General features: G+C 36.6%; 1 protein-coding gene across 1 annotated transcript; it reads right to left on the reverse strand.

Moving 5' to 3' along the window:
• Window positions 1–7: 7 nt before the first annotated feature.
• Window positions 8–26,641, reverse strand: LOC122514457 (dynein axonemal heavy chain 2-like). The gene is given in 55 exon segments (XM_043631311.1): window positions 8–366; window positions 484–634; window positions 1,364–1,882; window positions 2,114–2,524; window positions 2,604–2,880; window positions 2,953–3,087; window positions 3,151–3,495; window positions 3,598–3,870; window positions 3,968–4,312; window positions 5,228–5,360; window positions 5,571–5,720; window positions 6,104–6,254; window positions 6,523–6,738; window positions 6,879–7,091; window positions 7,290–7,461; window positions 7,603–7,769; window positions 7,845–8,009; window positions 8,314–8,467; window positions 8,615–8,788; window positions 9,070–9,225; window positions 9,962–10,266; window positions 10,269–10,478; window positions 11,166–11,344; window positions 11,568–11,668; window positions 11,750–11,865; window positions 11,954–12,063; window positions 12,132–12,352; window positions 12,590–12,756; window positions 12,855–13,074; window positions 13,228–13,413; window positions 13,845–14,050; window positions 14,203–14,406; window positions 14,558–14,649; window positions 14,900–15,191; window positions 15,305–15,475; window positions 15,642–15,779; window positions 15,863–16,151; window positions 16,234–16,458; window positions 17,867–18,029; window positions 18,667–18,842; window positions 19,907–20,078; window positions 20,232–20,339; window positions 20,569–20,808; window positions 21,370–21,620; window positions 21,733–21,884; window positions 22,572–22,800; window positions 23,846–24,039; window positions 24,119–24,252; window positions 24,329–24,443; window positions 24,610–24,728; window positions 24,955–25,082; window positions 25,401–25,652; window positions 25,773–25,869; window positions 26,101–26,296; window positions 26,475–26,641. Coding segments are annotated over 55 exon segments (10,710 nt in total). The 5' UTR covers window positions 26,565–26,641; the 3' UTR covers window positions 8–211.
• Between the last annotated feature and the right edge of the window lie 287 nt (window positions 26,642–26,928).

Here is a 26,928-nt window from a genome sequence, read left to right on the forward strand (position 1 = left end):
TTTACTAGTTTTTAAACACGATTATTCGATCGTCGATATTTTTTTATATTAATATCCTTACAAACTAATCAAATAATCAAATGGACGCTTGAAATAAGGTGTTAACGAAATAATACATTTTTTTATATACTGTAAAAAGTTAGCAATAAAATAATTAGTCCCGAGTATTATTAAAATAATTAAACGAGAAACGCGTTTAAATCGAGCAAAATTATACAGTTAGACTGAGAAGAAGTGCGGTACCACGTGTAACCCATAAATCAGTTTCTCCTTGTAATGTTTTTAAATCAACTGCAACAACGAATGCAGGACGACCTTGATCGCCGGATCTTTGAGGGTAATAATATGTCGGACAAGCGTAGAGTCCTAACAGAGAAATAACATTACACAAACGATTATATTAAAATATAATATAAAAAATGTAGCCTATAGATTTTTAAGGAAAAACTTTGAAAATAAGAAATCATAGATTATTATATATACCTTTAGTTCTTTTCTTTAGACGTTCGGTTGGTTTAAAGTGTATCACGGGCATATCGTAAACAAGTTGCATCGGTGCTGGTTCAACAAGCATCGCATTTTTCTTGTCCCATCCTGCTCCCTCCAAGAACATTGATCGCACGTACACTCCATCCTGTCATAATAAAGTGACTCCTTTTATTTTATTTTTGTGTGTGTTTTGTTTTGTTTTTTCTCTATTTTGTCAGTCATTCATTTGTACGTTTGGTTATATTTAAAATTGCATATACATATATCAAATATATTCGGGAGAAGAGAGAAATGGCAATCAATTTACCGTTGCCTCGATGGCATACGATATAGTTATCGATTAATGACGGAATCGTACGATTTGATATACGGAAACGTTCAATCAAATAGAAACAACGAGGCTGACGTTGAAAAAAATAAATTGTTTCGTTTTTTTTTGTTTGTTTCTTTTTTCTTTTTTTTTCATTTTTGTTCTTTTTTTTTTTAAACTTTCCCCTTCCCACCCTAGTGTTTTCTCATTGCCTCGTATACGTGCGTTAATCATTTTATGCGCGATAGGCATCGGTTGCGTAGCGAACGAAAAACTAAATCAATTTAAAGCGCTTTCGATGATAGCAATGATAAGAGTATTAAATGGACATATAAAAATGTCCGTTATTGTTTGGTTTTTTTTTCTTTCATTTTTTTTCAGCCCCCTACCTGCCCCGCCCCTTTTGTTTTCTCTCACCAATCGTTGATTGCTATCAATATTGATGTATATTTGTTTTTGTATAAAAAGAGAAAATTCTAACGTTTTAATGGATGAACGATCAATCGACATTGTTGAATTCTTTAGTTAACCCCTTGTATTATTATTATTATTATCATAATTTACCGTAGGTGGTTCGATGATGTTAGAGTCATCGACCGTTTGAACTACAAATTCCCAGGATAAAGCATCGATCGATATATTCAACATTCTTGCTGAAGTTTGTAATACGGCTGTGAGGAAACCTGTTGGAAACGTGTAAGCGGCTAGCCAGAAAAGCACAGGCGGATGCATGGTCTCAGCCCAAGTAGCGAAATGCTCAATGCGGCTGATCAAATCTCTGGTCCAAGCACCGAGAAGCTTTAAGGATGGATAAGCGGTCAGCCAAAGTGAAGGAACTCTTCCTTCGTACATGCACGTAAAAATCTCTTCCAAATCTGGCGACATCAAAACTAAACCACGTATTCCACGTTGCAACTCTTTCAAACTGTTACGGATTGTCGTTAATAGATTGTTATAGCGATCTATCTCTTGAAGAAGTACTACATCGAGAGGTTTCTTGTTAGGACCCATTAATCGCTCGATTGTTTCGTAATCTATGTTTCCTGGTACTTTCGAGAGAACGTCTGTTGTTAATTGTATCACCTTCAACATAATATCGATGATAAATCGATAAACATTATTTTTGTTTTTCATTTTTATGCCGGTAATTATGATGTAGAATAATTTTGAAAAATGTATTCCATATCATTCGCGCAAATATTATTTGAGAATTTATTTTTATAGTATAATTAATTGTATCTATATAAGATTTTGTTAGTCCACTGTCATAATTATCGGCGTATCGGTATAATAAAGATTTGAATTGAGTCAAACCTTGTCCTCCTTGTTCGCTTCTTCTTCGGTACTGATCGTTTGAATCTGAAGACTCATTAAAGTTGTGCATATATTTCTCGTTTCCATGATAAGACTTGTTATGTCTGCGTTAGGATGTTGTCCAAATGCTTCTGGTCTATCGACGGTTGGTAACATCATGATAAAATCACGATAGGATTCCAAGGAACCGTCTCGTGGTACGTAATATGTTGGCAGTGATGACAAACGATAATATGGGGTGGTCAGAACTTCGTCAATGAAATATTGTTGAACGTACGTCATCAACAACCGGCGATCCCAGTCATCAGTTACATGACCCCCATAACAAACGGCCGCAATAAGATATTTCAAGGACTCCCATGGTGTGTCTGGATATTCGTCCAAATAAACTTGAAGAATATTCTCTGATACCTGTACGATCGAACGAATAACATATTACTCGGTTTTTTATATCGCTCGACAGTTTATTTCTTATTCCTTTCAAATTGACCTCGAAGTCGGAATCGTTGAAGCTGTAAATGACGTTCCAACCGAGTTGCTGGAACTTCTTACGTTCTAAGAGAATCGAATGAAAGTAGACAAGAACAAAGAGTAGCTTTTTGTATTTGGATTTTGCTTGGCACATGTCGAATTGGGCCTCCGTGACGAGGCTATACAGTCTCTTCATATTGGCTTTCAATCCTTTAGGTGGTTCCGTCGTCATTTTTATCCCAGCTTGAAGGATTGATATAGGAAAGTCAGGAGTTGGACTCGAGCTAAGCCATAATCTGTAAAAGGATCGATACTTTCCTTTATCGATTCTCTTATCGCTTTATTTCGATACTGTCGTTAGGGAATACCTGAAGTTTGGATTCAAAGCTTTGTTACTGACAAGGGTCTCGACAATCTTGTCCAATTTCGGCATCCAGCTGAGCGATAAGTGGCAATTTGCTAGGAAAACCCATAATCCCTCTTTTGCGCCGGTATGTATCATTCTAAAGATAAAATTTAATGTTATATAGTTAACAAAAATATATACATTGAAAATAATAGCAGACTTTGTTGCTATAGGTGCTTGTCCTTGACCCAAGGATAGGCTTCTAAATTTGTTAGTCATTCCTTGGCTTTCCGCGAGTTGCATTAAAATGCTCGTGGGATCCACACCGGGTGAAAGAACAAAAATTAACGGTGTATGAGCTAAGGAATCGTCCAGGACTGCTTTTAAATCGAGTACCGGTGGCTCGACGAATCTTTGATCTACATTTCGTACGATAAAGTTTACGATCGCCGCAGACATTCTATCGGGTCGGCAGCTACGTATGATCATCATTTTTTGAAATGCCGTACAACCTTCTTCTAAATCGCTAATGAGAGGAATATTTTCCGGTTCCGTACTGATATACCTAATTATGACAAATTAAAAAAAAAAGAAAAAGAAAAAAATAAGATCAGATAAAGGATATCAAAGAATGAAATAATTTGATTAAATTATAAGGAAACTAAACCAATTGTGCCAATCCCGCGGGTATTGTTCGAATGATGAAATCAAACCGTGAAATCCTGGAAGCTTGTCTAGTTCTGTTATATTGTCCCAAGTTTCTGGAGGCAACCAAGGTACAGGCTTGTCCGGCTGATTCTCTCGATCCAGGACGATTCCACCTCTAAGAAGAAAAGTATATTCCCCGGGGACTATCTTCCCTTCAGCGTCTAATATCTTAATGCACATATTGAAGGAAAATAATAGTTTGTGTTGCTCGAATAATCCTCGACAGGTATTTCTGTTGACACATGGGCAAAAACACAGATCGAAATAAAATTAAGAGGTATCTTTATCATATATAATATGATCATTATTAGATATTTAATCGAAGTTACCTGTAAACAGCATAAGTATGATAATCATTAAGACTCTCAATTCTTTCGTTAAGTTTTATGTTTTTAGCACTTTTTTCGATGGATAGCACAAATAAGGCGATATATGCGTCGAGTGAAAATTGATACATCGGATCGATCAAACTCATATCTGTGAGAACGAAGAAAAGAATCGAAGCCCGTTTAGAACATGGCCGATAACCTTCCCTTGCTGCGTCTATCTCCCGTTCGGTTTCTTCCGACGTCACTAAAGATTCAGCAATGGATATTGATGTAGCCTTAGATGTTTTCAGAGTATTGAGAAGGTTCACGTCGTCAAGGAGGTTAGGTCCGGCCTCGCTCAAAAGACTACAAAAGGGATATCGCACGTTTCAGTCATCGAGAATTCCAGACATGATTCTCCTAATCGACACTCAGGGAGTGTTTACGAGCTGGATTCGTTTAGGATGAGATCTTTAGAACGTTTCTTTATTCAACTTGTTCGTCTCCTATTGATTCTATCAACGATAATAATAGTACGAGATTTTCACGCTAAATATTTTTCAAATTATTTTCTTAACGTTTTTCTTTTTTCGTTAATATTTAAAGATAACCGAAAATTCATGAAAATAAAATATCTTTCCACTATTATTATCATTTGTTACACCATTATCGTATCTATTATTGTTATTATATTATTACTGCTAAACCTAGACATTTTTTCAACAAATGGACTCCCTTTATTTTCGCCTACACTTCTCATTTTCTTTTTCACGAGTTTCTCTGAAAACTCTCCAAAATTATTCCACCATTTCCCTAATTTTTCTTTCTTTCCAAAATCCGTACCAAATAATTTTCAACACACCGGCCTAACTATATTATTCTCGATTTTACAAAATTTCTTCAATTACACTATTTACTAACTTAACAAAATCAAAATCTACATCTAAACGTACAAAGTTCCTCAGCTGTATATTATATCTGTAGACGAACTCATATTGCGTTCTGTTTATTCCTGAATTCGGCACGTAACACGGAAAGAAAAAAGAAACCAAAGTAAAATGAAAGTTTTAATGAGAGAAGAAAAATATAAACAAAAGATCTCGTGAAAAAGAAAAGTCTGTTAGGCAAGCTGTAGCATACAAAACAGCAGAGCAAGAGAGAGAGAGAGGGAGAGAGAGAAAGAAATCAGAACAAAATAAGGATTATAAGAAGGTAAGAGAAATATGAGCAAAGGGAATGATAAAAATGTAGAAAAACAATTCGGTGAATGGAAGATCTCACTAGAGAATTCTATCTTCTAGTTCCTTCAACGTCCGTTTGCCGGATGCGATCGTGAGGACGAGGCTGTCCTTTTGTTCTTCAAGTTGCGGCTTCTCTTTCCTGACCACGATTCCCAAGAGTTGTGCCTCTAATCCTGCAAGTGTGGCAAAGGTGTGGTAAGGGAAATGTCCGAGTCGTTGTTCTCACTCACTCATATCAACGAGTCTCTCTCTCTCTCTCTCTCTCTCTCTCTATCCCTTCCTCTAACTCTTCATACACAGCTTTCATGCACACACGCGCACAAGTATTTACTCAGGCTCTCGATCTCTCTATTTCGGTGGTGTACACTAAGATAATTAGTTACCCTGTTCCTTAATGGCGAAGTTGCATAACGTTGTTTTAGTGGATATCTCCGGAGCGTAATGGGGGTTCGAAAGTTTCGTCGTGATGAACAGTCGAAATTTTGCATTGTAAGTGATCATCTTATCGTTAAACTTGATCATCACTTGATCACCTGTGTCGCATATATAAACGCAGGCGTGATTACTTTCACGCATACATATGTATTATATAAACGCTGCATATACACGTATACATATCACATATATATATATATACGTATATATTGATAGGAACAACGAAACGCGTATATATATATTTTCTACATTCCACAGAGAAAAATGAGAACAAAACGCGTGGAGTATTGTTACGGTCGAATTAATTTCTAGCGTGTTGAATGTAACGTGATAGGAAATATCAAATTGCGAATCAATCGTTCGATAGGTAAAACAATAAAGAGTTCGTAGGAGAGAGATAACAATAGTGAGTGAAGTGGGGAGGGGGAGGGGGGAGGGGCGGCGGTGGCTGGGAGGAGGAGGGGGGGGCTTTGACGTTTACCTGATTTGATAAAAGCTTTTTCCAGAATCGGATTCAGGACTGGATCGAGAGTTTCCCCAACGTTTTCGAGCAAAACCGGCCAGCCAAACTGGAGCGCTTGTTCCAAAACTTTCATAAAGTCCGCTTGGCCAAAATCGATTACTCGCAGAGACTGCAATAACATTTGGTAAAGCTAGGGCGAAAAGTCACGTCCTTTCAACGAACGGCTGCCTCGTGGTCTTTGTGAACACGCGGTAAAGCGCGAAACTTTTTCTCGAAAAACTCCAAATGGAGAATTAGAGAGAATGGCGAAAGAGAAGAGGTATCTGTCTGTCTGTCCGTCTGTCCGTCCGTCCCCATTCGTTCGTCAACTCGATACGGAAAGACATTTCGAGGAATAAGAAAGAAGAAAAGAATAAAGGATAAAATGGTACACGTACATTCTTTGCTTCCATGTTCTTGATCCACTTCATCGCTTGACATTGCGGATCGATTACAAGTGGCCATCTAGTGCTTCTCGTCACGATGATGCCATTCTCGGTACTAAACTCATCTGAAGGTAATCCTTGAATGTTCCACTCTCTGATCGTCGTGGGATCAGCTAGAAATTCCTTCACGTCGAGTCTAGGCGACATCGGGATTTCCTTCTCGCTTACCTTCGCGCGTTTCAATCATAACCCACCCCCACCCCCCGTTGTAATTTGAATAATCTCCGTGTAATTTACTTTGTAACGAACGCGCGAGCTTCTCTACGTGTCGCCGAGTTATAGGAGAATCTTAATACTAGTTGGCTCACCTCTTTCATCCAAATCGTGAATAGTTTCTCTCTGTAATTTGACACGAAAGGTCCCAAGTAAGACACGAAAGCCGTGGATATCAGACAATCACCGAGTAACCAATCGAAAAACTCTCCCAACGATTCTACCGTTTCCAACCATCGAATTCTTTCTCCTGATAGACCTTCGACTAACATGGCCGCGCGATCTAATTTCACCCTCAACGAGTCAGCCTGTCAAATAGAAGAATATTATCCGTGTAAGATCGAGGCGTGTCATGAAAAATAAAATTTAAAAAAATAAAAAAAAAAAGATAAGAGATTTTCTCGGCTACATCTTTTCACCTATACGAAGCAAATGTAAGAGAGAGAGAGAGAGAGAGAGAGAAGAAGAGATAGATAGACAGACATAGATCCAGAGGATTCCCTTGCCATTTTGATTAAATCCTCCTTTTCTTTCATCTTCGCGTCGTACATTTCCTGCAACCTTTCAAGCTCCTTCTGTATCTTTTGCAGTTGCGCCGTAGCCTCCGCTAAAGCAGTTTCCTTTTGCCGCAAAGATTCCAAGGCGGCTTCGAGTTTCTCTCTTTTTGGAGCAACGATCCTAGAGAGAGAATGATTTTATAGTATTACCCTCTATGCGAGGTATAGCTCGCTTATTCTTTTCTTTATCTGGTCTATCTAATGTACGTATGAATTTATATATGATAGATAGATAAATAGACATATATGAGTATCATCGTACCTATAGAGCTTTCCGTATTTTTCCATGGCTATAACCCACATGCAAAGTGACTTGGCGGCTACCGAGACGATACCTACTTTAATAGGATCAAATTCTGGATTTGTCGTATACTTTGTAATTGCTCTTAATACTCTATCCGATATATGATCCTTATCAAAATCGCGAAGCTAAAAATGTAATCATCGTTCGAAAATCTTCTATATCCTATGAAAAGAAAAAGTTGATAAACGAATCAACGGTACAGTGTTAATGAAGTTCACGTCTCCCAGTTGACGTTTGGATTCCGCCCAGGTTGGTTCGGCATTCTTCAGAATCATAACCGCTTCCATTACCATCTCAACCTTCGCCGGTGGTCGGGCAAAGGACTTTATTTCTGCCAGATCCCTCTTGTTCAACGCTTCCAAAGCCTGAAAAGATAATTTTACTTTAAGCGCATGCCAGTTTAACAATAAAATCAGTTTTCGTAGTTCGAATTTCTCCTGTTAACATAGGCAACCCATTCAAAAGCATTTCGGAATATGTTTACATAATCTCGGACGATAGCATTTCGATTAGCGGATTCTCATGCATCTATGTATTTTAATCCTTTTCACACACGTATACTATTTGCGTTATACTGGAACGTATCGGGCCTATGCAGTAGAATGCTATTTAACGAATCACTTGTACCGTGAAATTGTACGAGGTATTAAACGAGAGAAGGATACTCGCTTTTATAGCTTCGTTTAGAGCTGGTTCGACAGTGGCCAAATCCGCGCGAGCTATCTTTTCGAGCTTCTTGCATTCTTTTTGCTCTTCACCGATTCGAAGAGATCTGGCGGTTACCATTTTTTGTGCCTCATCGGCGTCACGGCGTTGATTAACTTAAAAACAACGTACCATTTGGATTAATATCGGGTATGGAAAAATCAAAATTGAATTCTTCCTTCGTTCAGAGTATTTGATTCATTTTATAACGGGTCTTTTCGTTGCGTGTATTTATTACGATAAAAAAATCAATCAAATATTAACTATGTTTATCAAGAATTCCTCGCATTCTTTGGTAGATTTTTGAACTTGTTCTTGAGTTATTTCCAACTCGGCGGCCATTTCATTGACTTTTATCTGAGTATCATCGATCTTGAATACGCCACCGCGAAGTTTATTCGCCTGATTGGCTAAATCCTTTCTCTTTTTGATCAACATTCTGCGTGAAATAAAGAAATCATAGAATCGATGAAAAATGCTCGATTGGTAATGTCGCATGCGTATTTTCCAATTAATCTCACTCTTTGTAACCAATGACTAGTTCAAGAAAGTTCGTAGGGGTGACATAATTATATCGTTTCATTTCGAAGTTTATTCGCCTGATTGGCTAAATCCTTTCTCTTTTTGATCAACATTCTGCGTGAAATAAAGAAATCATAGAATCGATGAAAAATGCTCGATTGGTAATAGTCGCATGCGTATTTTCCAATTTAATCTCACTCTTTGTAACCAATGACTAGTTCAAGAAAGTTCGTAGGGGTGACATAATTATATCGTTTCATTTCGTTCATCATAAGAGTAGAAAATTGGGAGACCATACCATGGATCAAAGCAAACGTTGATGCGATACCATCCCGCATCCGTTCTTGCAACGGTGGAAGCGGAACAGCAGTCGCGGATCGTCTTGGTTCCTGTATCATAATAACAAATTATTATTAATTTATTATTAAGTATGAAACGTACTACTGCTTCCGCTTAAAAAACGTATATTTCATATCTTATTACTTAATATAATATCGCGCAATTGGTTTATTAACGTTTCCAATCGTTCGCATATATATTATTTTTCTTTTTTTCGTATTTAATATTTTAAATAGATGAAAAAGGAGAAAACAAGGAAGAAACTTAATAAAGAAGTAGGGAGAGTTTGTGACTATTAATAAGGCAGGTCATAAAGAAGGGGTTCTCGATATCGAAAGCAGCCGATAAGAAAACGACGATGGTAGAGAGATGCGACGTGCCAAAGCGTCGTATCGTTCACGAATGAGAGAGAAACTATAAAGGGGAAAATAATCGGATTTTACGAAATGGTTGCGGAAACTCTCGGTACGGCCGGATGAGAAGCAAGAGAAAGCGAGCTACGGTAGATGGAAGAGGGTGAAAGGCAAGGGGAGGGCAGGGGAGAAGGAAGCGAGGGGCGTCGATTTCCAGAATCGAATCTAGTCGAGCCGAATCGATCGGCTGGAAAAGGAGGAAAGAAGGAAGAAAAGGGATGGGAGAAAGAGGAAATAGAGAAGGAGAAGGTGGAGGAGGAGGAGGAGGAGGAGGAGGAGGAGTGCGGGCGAAACTCGCGAGACCCACCACTTTATTTTCGCCGGTGATAGTGAGCGTCAGATTGAGATTCATGAGGAACTTGTTGCCAACTTCGAGAAGAGCTTCCCTCGGCCATTCCAGAAACCAATCGATGGTCGTGCAATTGATCAGGGATGGGTATTGCCGTAATCTGTTCCTGAAGGCATCCCCGATCGGACTCATGCACAATATCATGTGCATATTGGCGCGAACTCTTTCGATCAGGAAGGAATAGATCGATTCCGTTGACGGGATTATGTTTGCCTTTATAGCGTCTTTCGTTAAACGCATTTTTATCTGCAAGTAAGACGATTTATACGTGTATATTGTTTCTCGACGACTTATCGACAATTTTCACAATGATCTCGTAATATTGAAATTTGATCAACTCCTGCCATCGAGTAAAGCTTCTTCAAGTCCTCACGGAATTCCATCACTTTGTATTGCTTCGTAACGGATATTTGATAGGTGGTCAGCTCGCACATGTAACCTGCGATACGGGATAACGACTGTCTGCCACTACCACCTATCCCGACCAGCCGCATGTTGCCTCGGGGCTACACAAAACGATTGTCCTTGCACTTCACGAATCGATTAGACGATGAAATATGAATTTAATAATTACAGAAGCCCTAAGACGAATATTTTTCACGAAACTATTCATTTAGAATAGTTTCACAGAACGTAAGCGCGTTTAACAAGATGAAACATTTACTCTTAAGTCTTGTTCGAGCCATTATGAACTTCTGACATTAGAAATTAGCTTAGAAAGCAGACAGTCTTCCTCGGAATTTCCATTTAGTTTCATATTCATCGATCATCGTTGAAAGGAAATCATATGTCTTACAACGTATTTATTAAAGATCTCTCATAATATCATTCCGCGAGTTATACCATCGTTTAACGTGTGCTGACGCAACATCGTATTATAATAATAATATTAATAATAAAAATAATTAATCGATGCAACCAACAAAATAAAAAGTTTTGAATTTGATCGATGAAAATTCTGAAGTTATAGTCATATGATCAAACCTATTCGATTAACGATCAAAAGATTTGTAAGGGTACTTCACGATTCTTTCAAACTTTGTAGATAAAAAAAGGAAAAGTTTATATCGTATGTCGCATTTGAGAAAATCGTCTCTACTTTCTTTGGTAAGAAAAAAAGAAGAAAAGGTACGCAGTACGGAATGGTCTTGATGCCCGTATTATATCATACCTGGTGCTCACGAATCACTGACCTGAGATATCACACGGACAATGCGGCATATATGCTCGACCGCATCCTGGAAAAGAATGAGATCGAGGCGTACTACACCAGTAGAAGCATTATATTCGTCCATTTGTTCCTCTATATGGCGTCTCACGGCGGCAATATCCACGAGATCCTCGTATATGTTCCAGGCATTCATAAAGTTACCTACGCTCGTGTATTTTCTTTAGACAGTCTTTTTATGGCTTCATCGTTGCGTACGTATTATGACTCTAATTCGGCGTTATGTTAACATATGCCGTGTTCTCTTTCTTTTTTTTTTATCTTTTTCTCGCGCACGATTAATTTTTTCGTCGTCTGAATTCATTTAACTTGAGATTAAAGTTCATTTGAAATGATTCCAACGGAGATTGGAATGGTTGATGCTTACCGAAAAGAGGAAGTTTTTTATCCGGACATATCATAGCCATTGTCATCTCGAAATATTTACCAAGCTGCTCGCTTATCTCTCCAAGAAACCACTCCGTGTCTCTAAAGAAAAGAAAGAAAGAGAAAAGAAACATTTACGGTTCGATCAAATTAATGTTCAATATTTTTGAAATTTTCGTTTACTTATTGTCGATGAAACGATCGCAGAAAACACGAAAAGTTTCGTGAAGCCATAAACGTAAAAAGGTCTGAGCCGAATATTGATAGTCCTTGTGACTTCGTAGCAAACCTTCGAATATCTATTAGAATAATAAATAGAATCGTAATCGTTTTGTTTTTCATTATTTTTTCTATAATAAATTTATTTGATACCGTCAAAGAGATTACCTTAGATATGTCACGCAAATTGAAGAGATAATGCATTTTAGTGGGCGTTGGTAACATCTTTAAGACAACGTTGTTATACAAAGTTATAGTGGCAAGCGTTACTCCATCGGCTGAGAAGACAAATCAAATTAAGCTCGTTATATACGCGATTAGAAGATAATTATATTATAATTTATACCAATTCTCTTGACTTCCTGATGAAAGTCAGCGAGTTGTTGATTAAGCATCGTCCCGTATATTCTAACGATTTGTTTCTCGCTGGGAAATGTCATGTTGATGATGTTAAATCTCGTTAATAAACGATTTGAAATAACGTTACGACCACCACCAGGTGGACCCATGGACGCTATTAATTGCATCCTTTGTATATATCTTCTCTTTTGATTACGTCTGTCGTACCTATTTTTGCGAAATATGATCTACAGTTATTAAATGAAATTTGATAAAACGATTAAAATATTCGGTTACGGTTATTCAAATTCCGCTGACAAATTCTCGAAAAGTGGATGGGTTTGCGCTTTAAAGACAAACTACGTTTCATTGCTTTTCTACGAACTCTTTGATTTACCACCTCTCGAAGTCGATAGACGAATAGATCTGCTTCCCTGTGGACTTTGGTGAAACTTTTTGATTTACCAGAATCCATAGTCGATCCACTGACGGATCAGCTCCAATGGTGGTTGTGCTCCGTACGTCTCTTTCATCGGCATGTTAAAGTCGTCCATAAAAGTTATCATCGTTTTATTGCCGACGGGAACGTAAACCGCTTTCGTGCGTTTCTCCAGTCTGCTCTCAATGGCTTCCTAGACGTATAGGAAATTCATTGTTGAATGTACCTTTTCATTGTTTCCGACGTCCATGAAAAGTCTCTCGACATTCACTGAATAATCATTAAAATTACCTGTACGTTGTTCGATGTTGTTTGAGCGGACATATTTATCACGAGTAATCCATACTTTATATTATCCACCGATTGTAAAGCAGATTTTGCAATGGAGCTTTTACCAGTGCCTACAGGCCCAATCAGTAGAACTGGATAACCGTTGATTAACAAATTGCTCACGATATAATCGTAACGAACGGTGTCTACTGTTGGGACAATTATCTTGTAAAACGGTGTCCTGAGGACGAAAAAACTCTTACTTTCTTTGTCTCTTCTCGTTAAAGGGAAGAAAGAACAAGATAAAGAAAAGAAAGAGAAATCAAATAAAATGTTCGATTCGTTGGACGAAAAAGAGATCGTTTGGAATAGATTTAAAAGCCTTTGTCCTTACCCAGGTTGGAACCTCCAGTTCTGTGTTAATTTCTCTTCCCAGGAGACGAAGCTACGCTGACGCACGTCTACGTAATATTCGTAGACGGTATCTCTCAAGGGAAAGCATCCTTCCATTTCTCTCATAAAATTGTCCACTTTTTGACGGCCATCCTCATTAACGGAGGCGCACAATGACCATATTGTGCTGTAATACCGATATAGGAAAATTTATTCCTCCGAATGAATCATATCGTAGTTAAGCGTTCCACGTGTAAACCGATCATCCGTGATCAATGGCGGAAGAGGGATTCGTTCGTAATCCGACGTACGTTTGGCAATTCGAGAGGAAATTGCAATTAATGGTGCAAGAGAAAGCAGTAAATTCAAAATGGATAGGATCCAAAAAGCCGAGAACGTATACGTTGTAAGTATAGTTTTCTTATTGCGGATTGTATCGTCGAGATAAAGGAACGGAAATATATAAAGAAAAATAAAAAGTAAGGTGCAATCTGGGCGAATGCGGAATTTCGTTTAGATGCAAGAGGAATCACGAGGAAATTTATGGAAGAAATTGGAATCGGGCGTGAGCAAGGGTAGAATTGATATTTTAGAGATAGACCAGGTCTCGGAAAGTACCAGAAAAGAAACCAAATCCTACAAACGGTGGTGAACGCTTCTTCGTCGTTGCCAAGTTCGACGATGGTTTTGGGTGTGGCGAATACATCTAGGAGCTTACAAAGGGACTGAACGGAATTTAATTCGGGAACTGGCACGAGTTCCTCGCACTTCTGACGCTTAAATTCCAACGTTGGGTCGACAAAACGTTCGAACAGTTCCTTCATCTAAGATAAGTTCATTTAAATGACCTCGATGTAAATTTGTCGTTGGTTTATTCTTCACACACACACACACACACACACACACAGTTATTTTTACTTTTTATTATATTATATTATATTAAATATTTTCAATCAGAGGAGAGAGTATGTTTCACCTGTTCAACGAAATCAACCTTCTGCTCGTGACTTTGTAACCAGGATTTAACGAGAGGACGCCAACCAAGATCCTTATAATCGTTATAGACCATACCAGCTCTGGAAACGGTGGCAGGAGAGGCTACACCGAGATCTTCAACCTCGAACAACAAGGATACTTGTTCCGGCATCGTGATCCGTTCGTTATTGATCAGTGTCAAGATCTATGAATGTATGTACTACGTATGTATATATGTATGTATGCATGCATGCATATACGTGCCGAGGAATATTTCATGATAAGTGAGGGAAACGATATTTAACGTACGAGCTGCGATAATAATTTCGTTTAGAATAAACCGAGGGTAGACCTACTTTGTTATCGTCCATGACACTGTTCATGTTTTCGATCCAAACGGCATCGACAGGCCCATCAAAGAGAATCCACTTTTCATCGGGCGATTCACCTGTAAAGATAATAATGGAAGATTCACTTGTGTTTGAATTTTGAGGATATTTCTCGATATTTTTCTTTCGTTATATTTGTATTTTCTTTGATTTCATGTTTATCCCATATGATCTTTGTCGCGATTTTTATTTTAATAATTAAACAAATGGGTTTGATTATACGACGATCATATAGTAACGATATAATAATGTAGAAATGATTTTCTTTGTGTTAGAAGTTGAATTCGAGAAGAGATAAAAGCATTTTACTGGAGCAGGTCTTCCGCATGATCGACGATATTACTCCATCAAGCCACTCTCCGGTCGAGAGATTGTATTCGCCATAGAGCTCGCTGAGGTTCAGTGCTTTAGGATTAATTGGATAGACATGAACGGCGTTGTAACCCGCTTTTCCATCGTTCTTCATCCCACTTATCGTATTTTGCAATATTCTCCATATGACCGTCTTCGCTGTGTTCGAATCACCGACAATCATCGTGGAATGTCTCGAATTTTTCGTCTCGTAAAGTTGAATCACTTTAGTGATTATCGATGGAATCGGCTGAGAAAGATGGTAGGTTTTTTTTTTCTTATTAATAATAAAAAATAATAATAATCAAATCAAATAGGAATAGAAAGAGAGAAAGATAATATTTGATCATATGTAGAAATTACTTGTAGCTTCAACTTGATAGCCTCTTTAGTAATATAATCGATGATTTCCTCGTAATCTACGGTTGGCACGTCGACGGTTGGAAATAGATCGTTGGTGATTCCAAGGAATAGAGGCAGATCGTCTGACGTAAGTTTAGCCACGTTCATGTCTTTCATTGCAAGAATGATCACCTGCATTCCGATGAGATTTTACTTTATCGGATCGTTCGAAATCATTCCGAAACGACCTCGTAAATTATACGAAATGAAAAATATCACAAATATATATATATCAGTTAACAACGTATTATTGGAATTTTTATTTTCAATTATTATTTTTGCTATCTCGTTTACTTGCCTCATCGTCGGCTAAATCCGGATAAAGTCGTTTCTTCCGACCGGCGTATCGAGTCAAAGTAACTATACCTCTTAATCCGAAATCATAGTGATGCTGTTTGCTTAGTTGTTGTTGTGCTAATGTATACAAGGTGAAGACCTAGAAAATACTTTTCAAATTACACGAGTGTTCGACAACTTTGATAGTGAATTAATTTGAAACGAAGCCCGATCGATAATAACCTTCCGAGCAAGTACACGAGTTTCCTGGAAACCTTCTCCGAATAAATTGATTTCTGCGATCATACTACTGTCCGGTACCATCATAGAGATTGGTCTGAACATGGATTTCAAATTATCCGGAAGTTCAGTGCGACCAGCATACCCGGGATTCATCGTAATGAAGATACCACAGGTATGGATCAATGTTATCTCCTTGCTTTCGAAAACAAATTTCTTGAGTTTCTGAGAGAGTGCGGTTAATATCGATAGTATTTGTTGTGCCACGACGGACAATACTTCGATATTGATTCTACGATACGAAAGTATAGATCAAAATGATTGCATAAATAAAAGTACGATTATTTCAATTGAATTCAAGTTATTTTATTAACCTGTTAAATTCATCGAAACAACCCCAAGCACCCGTCTGAGCCAAACCCGAAAACATCCTTCCCATACTTTTGTAATCCAGCCCTTCGGAACAATTTTGCACGATCACGTTAAATCCCAATGCCTTTCCGAGATCCTTAACTGTTTCAGTTTTCCCTGTTCCAGCTGGGCCCTTAGGGCTTCCTCCTCGATACAAATGAAGTGCTGTCGTTAGAGTAATGTAACATCTGCCAACGAACAGAGAGAATAGCATTCTAGAAAGCTTACCAGAAAAGTAATAAATATAATGGAAAAAATCAATGAGCTGTATCTTGTAGTGATATCGAAGAAACATTCGAGCTAAAGCAAATTAACGAACTGTATTGAAATAATCAAATATAAACAAGATTTCAAAAAGATGATACTAAGAATTGTGGGTTAACGAAATTGTAAAAATCAAAGAGATCTCTTTAAAAATAAGAAAAAAGAAAAAAATTAGAGAAAAAGTGAAGGAAATCAAATTTAAGAATGAAATGTCTTAAATCGAGCATGCCGTACTTTTACAAAATTCACTCCTTTTTTATCTTTCTTTTAGTTTATATATCTACATACTCATCATTCTTTCTCTCTCTCTCTCTCTCTCTATATATATATTTCTTTCACTCTCGTGTATTTTCTTGAAGAAAGGAGGTGCAATAGAATAATGTTGTCTCGATTTATCGAATTTGTATACTCCAGTGCACTTTACGATTTAATCAGTTTAGGAAAAAAGAAAAAAAAGAAAGAAAGAAAGAAAGAAAAAAGAGGAAGAAGAAAAATAAAGGGATTGTGACTGGTGAAGGGAATAAAAGGGCGGAACGATTGCACGGCGTGCCACAAAGAAGAGAATTCGATATAATAACTCGACATTGTGTAGCAATGGTTGCGTTAGTAGTAGTAGTAGTAGTAGTAGTAGTATATTTGTGATAGTAGTGGTGATTGTGGTGGTGGTGGTGGTGATGTTGGGCGCGTTCTTGGCATCCTTCTTTATCGCGAGACAAATTCTTCTCTATAAGGGAAGAAAAAGAAAGTAAGCGTCGAATCGGCCAGCTCCTGTCTATAAATTAGACACCGGCGTTGCGGGCGGTACCCTTTTATCGCGATTAAATCGATACCGCGTTAAGTATCGTCGTAGATTACGTTTCTGTCTCTTTAGTTTCCTCCTTTGCCGTTCTTCTTCACGCTTTACGTTCTTTTTACTCCTATCGTGTATAAACTTTTTTTTTTATCTTCCTTAAGTCCTCCACACCTATTATCCTTACGATCATTATTAATGTTATCCATTAAATTTATCGTTATTATTATTATTATTATTATAATTATAATTATTCGAATATTTTCAAAAGTTTATCATTATTTTGTACTAATCATTATCGTCTTTTTTTACATATCTTCAAATTTATTCTTCTCTCGTCAGATCTTTTCTAATGGATTTAAATTAGTTTTGAAAATAAATTAATGTATTATTGTTAGAATTAGAATTCTTAATTGTAGTAATAATATCTATTTTTTTCTTGATTGTATACCTAAATTATAATAGCTTTTAAAAATTAGTTAAAGTTACAGCTATAATACTTGAATCAATTGATTAATTGATTATATTCATTTTGAACATACCGATCTGTTAATGGCGTTATCACGAGACGTCCTGAATTTCCTAGATACTCGTATCCGTATTTAAAGTGAGTATTAGTTTGTCGTACAATGCAATCTTCTATGTCTTTTTCCCAGTAGAATCTTAACTGTGATAACCACTCGAAGGCGGCGACGTCTTTGCAATCTGAAAGAAAACGAAAAGACCTTTACGAACGTTTTCGTTTGAGTTACGAGATTTAAACGATGCTCTTTCTAAGTTTAATGTTGTTTATAAAAAGTATTTTACTATTTGCGCGATAACTCGAAATTTCGTTTTATTTTTTCCCTTCCTTTTTTTACTAGTCGTTAATGTTTTCTTTTTTTATTATTTATTTTTTATTATAAACTTCATCGTATGAAAGAGCTTTTTATGGTATGTTAACAAACAAGGGCATAGAAAATAGGAGGTAATTTCGTATTTGTAAATGGAAAAGGTAAATTTTCTTATGTTCGTACAACAGTCATCGTTAAATTAACCAAGTTTTTTTGTTAGAAATGTTCTTCAAAATTCTCGTGCGTTTCAAAAGTTAGAAATGGTTTCAACTTTCCACACTATAAAAAAAGTTCTTTTTAAATAAGGTGGTTTATTTCGAGTAACGTGAAATAAGTGAAATTTCCAACGTTTAATTATAATTAAATGATCGCGAAAAAACACATTGTATTTGAAAAAATTGATGTCGCCTCGTTTTCAATTCCTATTCTTTAACCTTATACATATGAATTCTTTATTAATTTTCTTAATTAATAATAAAATTTAAAATGAATATAAAATAAAAACTTACTGTACTTGTACATTCGTTCGATAACGTCTCTCGCATGGATTTCGATTACAACGATGGCCTTGAACTTGAGCCGATCCAAATTATTCAAATCGCTTCTAATTGCCTCCGAGTATTTCGCCAACGCCTGATTTTGTTTCTTTTTTAATCGTTTCAAGGGTTTCTTGGAGTCCACCAATCTATTAAATAAATAAATAAATAAATAAATAATAATAAAAATCCAAAAAATCTTGTTATAAAAATCTTTCAACACATCTAGGATGAGGAAACATCGATTTTTGTAAGAATAGAACAGACAACAGAGTCGAGAATCGATCTTAATGGTTACTGTAACTCACATCTATCCAACCTACGTTATTCGCGATTACGGAAGAGTGTATAGAAAAAGAATATGGTGGAAAGAAAAATTTCTATCTTTTTCTCTTGCTCTCTCTCTCTCTCTCACTCTTTCAAAGTTCAACATCGTCAAGACTACGATATTCGCCGGGTGTACGTATTTTTCCTTTACGTTTCACCAACCATCCGTGTTTCTCAACGATCTCCGGCTGCTCTTTTTCTCCTCGCCAAGCTCTTCCTCGAGCTTTCTCTCTGCTTTCATGACGAGATGCTTCGAGCAACGACCGGGTACACAGAGCTTCGCGTTACACGAACGTTTACAGCCAAGGTCCCGGGACGTAGGGATTTTACTCCGCCGAAGAGATCAAGAGAGAGAATGGGGAAAAAGAGAGAGAGAGGAAGAGAAAGAGAGAGAGAAAGAGAGACGATGCGGCCGGTAGTGTTGGTGTGGGTTAAATTATTCGCAGTACGGCTAGTATATGCAAACGAGAAGAGGAAGGGTGGCATGGTTGGATCGCAGGACGAGAGGTAGAATATGCAAAATTCCTCTTATTAGAGTTACCGTGTCCCTTTCCTCGTTTACCCTCTGCCTATCCCGTTTTCGGTTCCTCCTTTCCTTCCCTTATCCTCCTACTTTCCTTTCCTTTCCTTTCCTTTCCTATCTTCCATCTCTCTTTCTCCTTTCTATGCATTCTTATACATTTTCACCCGAATCGAACTTTCGGAACTAACTTGGAAAGGCAAAGAAGCTGCAACCTTTCGATTTCTCTGGATAACTCCTGTTACATTTTTACCAATCGAGAAATGTACCTACCATATGTCTATATATATACATATGTATGTATATATATTCGTGTAGAAAGAGAAAAAGAGAAGAGAGAGAGAGAGATACATAGGCAACGCTCACTTGCAGTGCATGAGTGTCCTGGTGCAGTCGGTCGTCCACTGGATTTGAGTGGACGTAATTCCTGGTTGGCTCGGCCACTCTTTTACCCACCTGTCGCGTTTTGCGAGCATTTTCCGCAACACCCCTCTGCATTGCTTCAATAACTCGCGCAAACTCACTCTCATCGCTTCTTCTGCAAATTACAAACGACTTCGCATTGATTTTCGGTTCTTTTAGAGGATTTTGTTTTTGTTTTTGTACCAATCGATAAAAGGATCGCAATATAAAACGAACGAAATATTTATCGAAATAGAAATATAATTATGTTAGTTTAACAATTACTCACCGATATTGCACAACCAGTTTTCTACTTGACCTTCGAGGAGAACTGGTTGAACGAATTGAACGTGTTCGCCGTCATTGGAATTCATGCCATGGGCTAACGGTTTACCTGCTAACGACTGAAAAACAGATTATAAAGATGATAGAATTAAACTTAAGAAGAATTTATTGTTCGTGATAATTACATTTGAGACGTTATTTCTAATTGTTTAGCTGAATAACGCGGGTGACGTAATTCTACGTTATTAAATATTAATTGTTAATTGTTTATCATTCTTGTTTAATGAATAATGTTAAATATCTCGATATTATATTCAGCTAAACGTTTCGCTCGAAAAAACACCAGTCGCGTTAATATACCTTGCCTAAAGTGAGAAATTTGATGTTTTCAAAGAGTTTCTTGATGTGAGGCTGTATGAGATCCGGTTTTCTCGAGTTGGCGAGTATTTCGAGTAAATCATCGTTCGAAATGAAGTAGAATCTTGGAAATACGTATCGTTTAGTTTCGAGATATTGTTCCAAAGCGCGTTGCAGAGCCTCCAACTTGTCGTTAAGTTTATTCAGAACTTGGAGTAAATTGGCTGGTGGAAGAGGAAGGAACGGGGGTGTACGTTCAGTAGAGTAAGCAAAAAAATGCAAATGCGGTCGTTCTAGTAGATTTACATTATTTTGCAGGCACGTGGACGCCTCGTTGCACGACATTTTCTTCCCTTTATTTTTCTCTTTCTCTCTCTCTCTCTCTCTCTCTCTTACTTTCTACTATCTTTCTTTCCCTACCAAGGGGAAGATAGATATTTTCCTATCCTATCCTGTCCGCGTAGCCGTAACTCGTAATTTGAATAATTTCCTCGCGTTTAAATGATTCTTATCTCCATAAGAAAATTCGTGTAGTCTCGCGTTAGAATGTGCGGAATACTACAATAGATAGAGTCAATAAAAGCGTTATATTTTTTGTGCTTTTACTTCGAGTTTACTGCGATCGAAATGAGTTAAAGAAAAAAATCTGTCCTGGCTTAATTCTTTTTTTCTCTCTCACTCTCTCTCTCTTTTTTTTTCTTCTTTGCACAAAAAGTACACGCGAACAACGTTAACTCTTGGGCGTAGTTGATAAAACTTTCCGATCTCGAGATATATATACGTACGCGGAACGTGAGTGGTCGGCAAAGCCAATCGTTGGTCCGCCATGCGGGACGTGATTTGCACCCAGGATCTTGTCAACTTGCCGAACTCGTCGGTCTCTTTTGGAAGTTGTTTTCTAATGTCCTCGCTGAAGAATATATTGTCCATATAGAAGTAGCTTCTTTGAACGCTGAGCACCATTTCGAGAACCTCCCCCACCGTAGACAGGGCCCGTTCCCAATAGTCGACATCTACTACGAATGGCTCGACAAATCTAGGAACGAAGAATAAATAATATATCCTACTAACGTGATCCAAATATTTTCTCTCTTTTTATCTCTTTTCTTTTTCTTATTTGTTTTTTTCGGTTTGACAAATATAAATACCTAATCGATTTCATCGAAGATAACAGAACTTGATGATCTTCTAACGTTTGTAATATGTCGTCTATGCTCATTAATTTGTAAATACCTTTTGTCTTGTACGGTATCATCTCTACTGGCATTACGTTCCAAACTTCAGCGATACGTTTCAATCCCTACGAAAATATATCATATTTTTAGCTTATATAATAATCATTAGAGTAAGAATAATACAACGTACATTTGTTTAAAAATTAATATATACTTCGACTATTAAACTATTTCGATCTGATATTTTATTATAAATATTAAATTTCAAACTTATATTTGTGTTTCGATCAGATATTTTATTATTGTGTTTTGTTTTACTCTTTCTCTTCTTATCTCTACGTTCCCTCTCTTTTTCATGTCGTTTCACAAAGTTTTATCGTTATCGTCGCCTAAAAAGTTTCACTTCAATAATACTTTCTCATGGATTTTACTTTGATGTTGAAAAAATAACTGACTTGTGTATTATACAAACGAATAACAGAGTAATATAATTAAATCAAATTCTTTCTACATATTTATAATTACTTGAAATCATTAATATAAGTTTGAAATTTAATGTTTAATGTTATCGAATTCAGTATTAATGAGTTTACAATTTATGTATTGCAGGATACATCGTCAAGTGATTTTAGCAATTTATATTTTTAATATCTCTGAAACTATCTCTATGATTTATATTTGAAATGTTATCGATATCATTATGCCGTCATAAATTAAAATTTAAATTAACATTCGATCGAATCCATGGGAGATTATTACACCGGAGAATTCGTGAAGAAAAATCTTTTCCGAAACCAAAAAGACTCACTCACCATTTCTATTTCAAGTTCCATCGTTGCGGCGTTCGAGATTTCGGCGATTTGTTCGGCAAAATTCTGCATCTGCATATTGGCGATAAGGTCAAGGGTAAAATCTTCGGACGTTTCGTCGAATTCTCTTTTAATGATATCTTTAACTTTCCTCCAATGACGAGTTCTCATCGCTGGATTCTTCAAATCCGTTATCAGTGGTAAGGTTCGACGAAATTTATCCACTCTTGATCTAAGTTAGAAAATATTTGATAAAAGTAAATGACGAAATGTAACGTTTAAAAAAGCACTTAAATTTAGTATCGCTCGGTTTGAAAATTTGTAGTTAATTATACGGTATTCGTGCTTGTCAATTTGAACTCACACATTCGTGATAACGTGTGATCATAATTTCGACACGGAATGAAGCGTTTCTCTCTCTCTACGTGCTACAATCATTGAGAATTAGCGTCAATTGCGTGTCTCTGTTTGCTTTTCATTTGCTTTTCAGAGTGGAGCACGCTATACTTGTTTCGCCCATTTATGTTCTCACCGATGTGTACATATATACAGTTCTCGGGTTACAAAACACGACGAATCGTTTCGGATGTGTTTCGTTCATTATGCGATAAAAGTGTTCATGATCGGTTAATAAATAATACAAAATAATTTTCTAAATGTCACATTCGATAGTCAATACGAATACAAATATAGTCAACTTCTGCATAATGCTGTTAATATGTTAAGCTTTGCACGAATATCCGTTATAGGAAATTTCGTTGTACGAACATTTTTCTCGTATAATAAAATTTATTTCTTATTTTCTTCAAGATAATTTATAATTTATTCAGGTGAGTATATATATATATATCGAAAACATTTCTCTCTTTTGCTAACTATTCTTGATAACATAATGATTAAAAATGAAAATAAAATTAAAGCAAATACGACGAATTTATACATTTTATTATTTACCATGGTATATACGAAGAATCCTGTTATATGGAAATAGTAGTTTGCAATATTTTTGACTAGTTATCAAAATTCACGTTATAGAAATTGGCGTCGTACAAAAGTATACTTATTTTTCTTCTTTCAAAACGAATAAAATATATTTTATATGAAATTTTTCAAAGAATAATATCGTCAATATTTTGAAGCGAAGTTTCGTTATACCAAATAAATCACAGTTTTCTTTTTGGTCCGTGACCCGTATTAGAATAAGCTAGTGAACGAGTTCGCTACAGTACTGGAAGAAGAAGAGTTAAGTAGGAACTAGAAAGAGATCCTCGACGTACCTCGTGTGCTCAACGATCTCCCAGTTTCTCTCCTTAAGCTCTCTGCAGAGTCTCGTGAGTTTTCGAAATAGAACGTTCGCAGTTGTGTCCATCTCTTCCATTTCTATCTTCCAAAATTGTTCGGTCTTATAACGATTCCATGCTTCGTTCCACTCGGCAGTCAGTTTCCATACGATCTCGATGATTGCTGTGTCCTGCGAAAAAGTTTAATGAAACGCGATAACGCGCGCGATTCAAGATAATTTTATTGAATTCAACCGAGTTCCGTCGTACTTTCTCAAGTTTTATCAATTCCAAAGAATCGGGTTGAGTCAAGCCAAAAACAGTTAGATGTGTTTTAAGCATTTTCTCTCGTTCCTTCAACGAGTGTATTTCTTTATAAAATACATTAATCCATGTAAACGCATCTATATCAAATTAAAATATCCTTGTAAATCTCTGAATAAATATTTCATAAAATACAAAAATAACGACTATATTTACCATATATTAGCCATTCGGAAGTAAACGGTCCTGTGTCATTATATTTGCGAACTAAAGTCATTATATCTTCATGGAACATAGTAGAATCTTTAAGTAAAGCGTTCTTGAATTCCTCCTGAAATGGATTCGTTAAGTTAAGAAGACTCTTTTATCTATTCTTTGTTTCTTTTTCCTTTTACCTTAGCACTTTCTAGTCTTACACCGAGAGAAGAAAAAGGCGAGAGGAAGAAAGTAGAATTTTATTTGAAAAAGAGCCGCGAGCACGAGAACGAATCACGTACCTTCTTTTCGAGTAAAATTGCTTCGTAGGAAACAAGTAGCTCCAAATAGGCAGCCCACGATCGGTCGATGTCTTTTACTTTTCTTTTAAATTCAAATGTAGTCGGTATCTCGTATTTTTCTATGATTAGAATCACGTATTGTTAATTATCGATTATATTACGATTTTAAATATAGAAATTCATTTGAAAGTTTATCGTTTACGATCTTTTTATATTAAATTAGGTGAAAATTTTTATGGATAAACAGAGAAAGAGAGAGAGAGAGAGAGAGAGAGAGAGGGGGGGGAATCATATTATTGATCTTTTTACTTTCCACGTAAAGGAGAAAAACATTTAAAGATTTACCCAACGTTTCGTAGAACTCTGCGATCTTCGGAAATTCTGCCTCCTCCTTTGGAATCTCAGCGTTAAGTCTTTCGAACAACTGCATTGCGAATTGCATACTGATCAAATCCGTTGGTTCCTTCGTTATTCTGTGAACGGTTAAATTTATATGCGAGCGTTCCTCGGATTGAAAAAAGAATAAAATAAAAAATAGTAGCAAAATAAAAAATAGTAGCAAAAAAAAAAAGGTACATTTGGAACGATCGAGCAAGTCATGCCATCACTCGCGTAACATGTGGTTTGGATCGTTAAAATTTTATGTTTATGGACCATGGAAATCCATAAAATATGGAATATTTACCACGTGCGTTATCGACCTAAGCATCACGCTACATTTAATATTTTCTTGTGAATAATACTTTGAAATGGCCATTGTAGTTAATGTTTCTTAAATAAAAGTTGCTCACTTTTTCGAATTTTCAGCGATATATTGATAGACGTGTTTGATTTTGTTTTCGGTTATTTGTAACATCAGTGCGCTTAATTTCTCTTGCCAGGCAGTGCATTCTTGAATAATAGTGTCTTTTAAAGCATCGCTATTTAATTCGAGAAAATGTACGTTCATCACGGTATCTTGCATCTTGACAATGTGTGCAACGTTCACGTATTTGCTAATGTCCGAATCGAAAGATGTAACCGTTGGCTTCAGTTTCTCGTATCTGTATAACAATAGAGGAAAATTCAAATATGTATTTATATGCGCAACAACGTGTTGCGTACAATACAATTTTACAATTATAAATAGATATGTCAGAACAACGAAGTAAAAAGAAAATCACCTTTGAATGAAAATATCCTTATTGACCTCCCATACTTCCTTGAAAGGTTCCCACGTTTTAAGATACGCTTGTACTTGGGAGAAACAATGATTCGTCTCTGTCAATTAATTCATAACTTGTATTATTTAAAGCACACATATATATACAAAATGTTCTTATAAATCAGGACGAAATTTATATTACGTATTAATGAGATCAATTAGATCAAGAAAGTTCACTTTTTTGCTTTATTTGAATTCATTAATACGTCATATAAGTTTGATCTCAATTTTGTTGGGACATCTTGTAGCAGAAAAAAAATAAAGAAAACAAGAGACAATTTTAAGACCTTTGTTAAGCAATTGTTGATAACGAATAAGATCTTCGTCCTTTTCGTAGGCCTTCCAAAGAGGTGATATTTCTTTAGATGAGGAAACCTTGAACCTTTCGCTTAATCGTTGGAAGTTTTTAATCGGTGTAAATAGGTGGTTGAGAACGTTGGACAGGGTCGTGGCAATATCCGACAGGTTTGGTGAGAAGTTTATCTGAACACGGGGACACGAACGTGTTAGCTTTCGAGCGTTCTTGGTCGAAGGTTGCTTCCCTTCCCTCCGGTATCGTGATTCTCTTGAATCTCCGAAGTGGTAAGCCGAAGGGTGAGCAACGTTGGACGTTCAAACAATGTCTACGAAGGGACACAATTATGGCTCTCTCTGTTGTTACCTTATTGTTGAGCAAGTCCACTTGCACCAGTAGAAGAGGAGATGGTCCTGTCGTCCCGTCTCCGTGAAGGGCTTCATACATAATATCCATGGAACCCTTAAGGCAGAATCTCAGTGCTTCCTGAATCAGTAAATCTAGACTGCCCAAATATCCCTGCCACTGCGTTAAAGTCTAAAGTGTACAAGATTTTTTCAATTAACGAATCGTACGAAGTTATAATATTACTTATATCAATGCTTCCTCAATCAGTATATCGAGATTGTTCCAATATTATTGGCACTGCTTTCAACTTTAAATATTAAATTAATAAATCAATACGAATATATATATATATACTATTGGATACCCCGGAAAGTTAGTTTAAATTATATATATATATGTGTGTGTGTGTGTGTGTTGCCTCTTAGAATAGTACTTAAAACTTCGCACGAACTATACTGGACAGTTTAATATT

Source organism: Polistes fuscatus, unplaced genomic scaffold (genome assembly GCF_010416935.1).
Source record: "Polistes fuscatus isolate 324 unplaced genomic scaffold, CU_Pfus_HIC Scaffold15, whole genome shotgun sequence".
Taxonomy (NCBI): domain Eukaryota; kingdom Metazoa; phylum Arthropoda; class Insecta; order Hymenoptera; family Vespidae; genus Polistes; species Polistes fuscatus.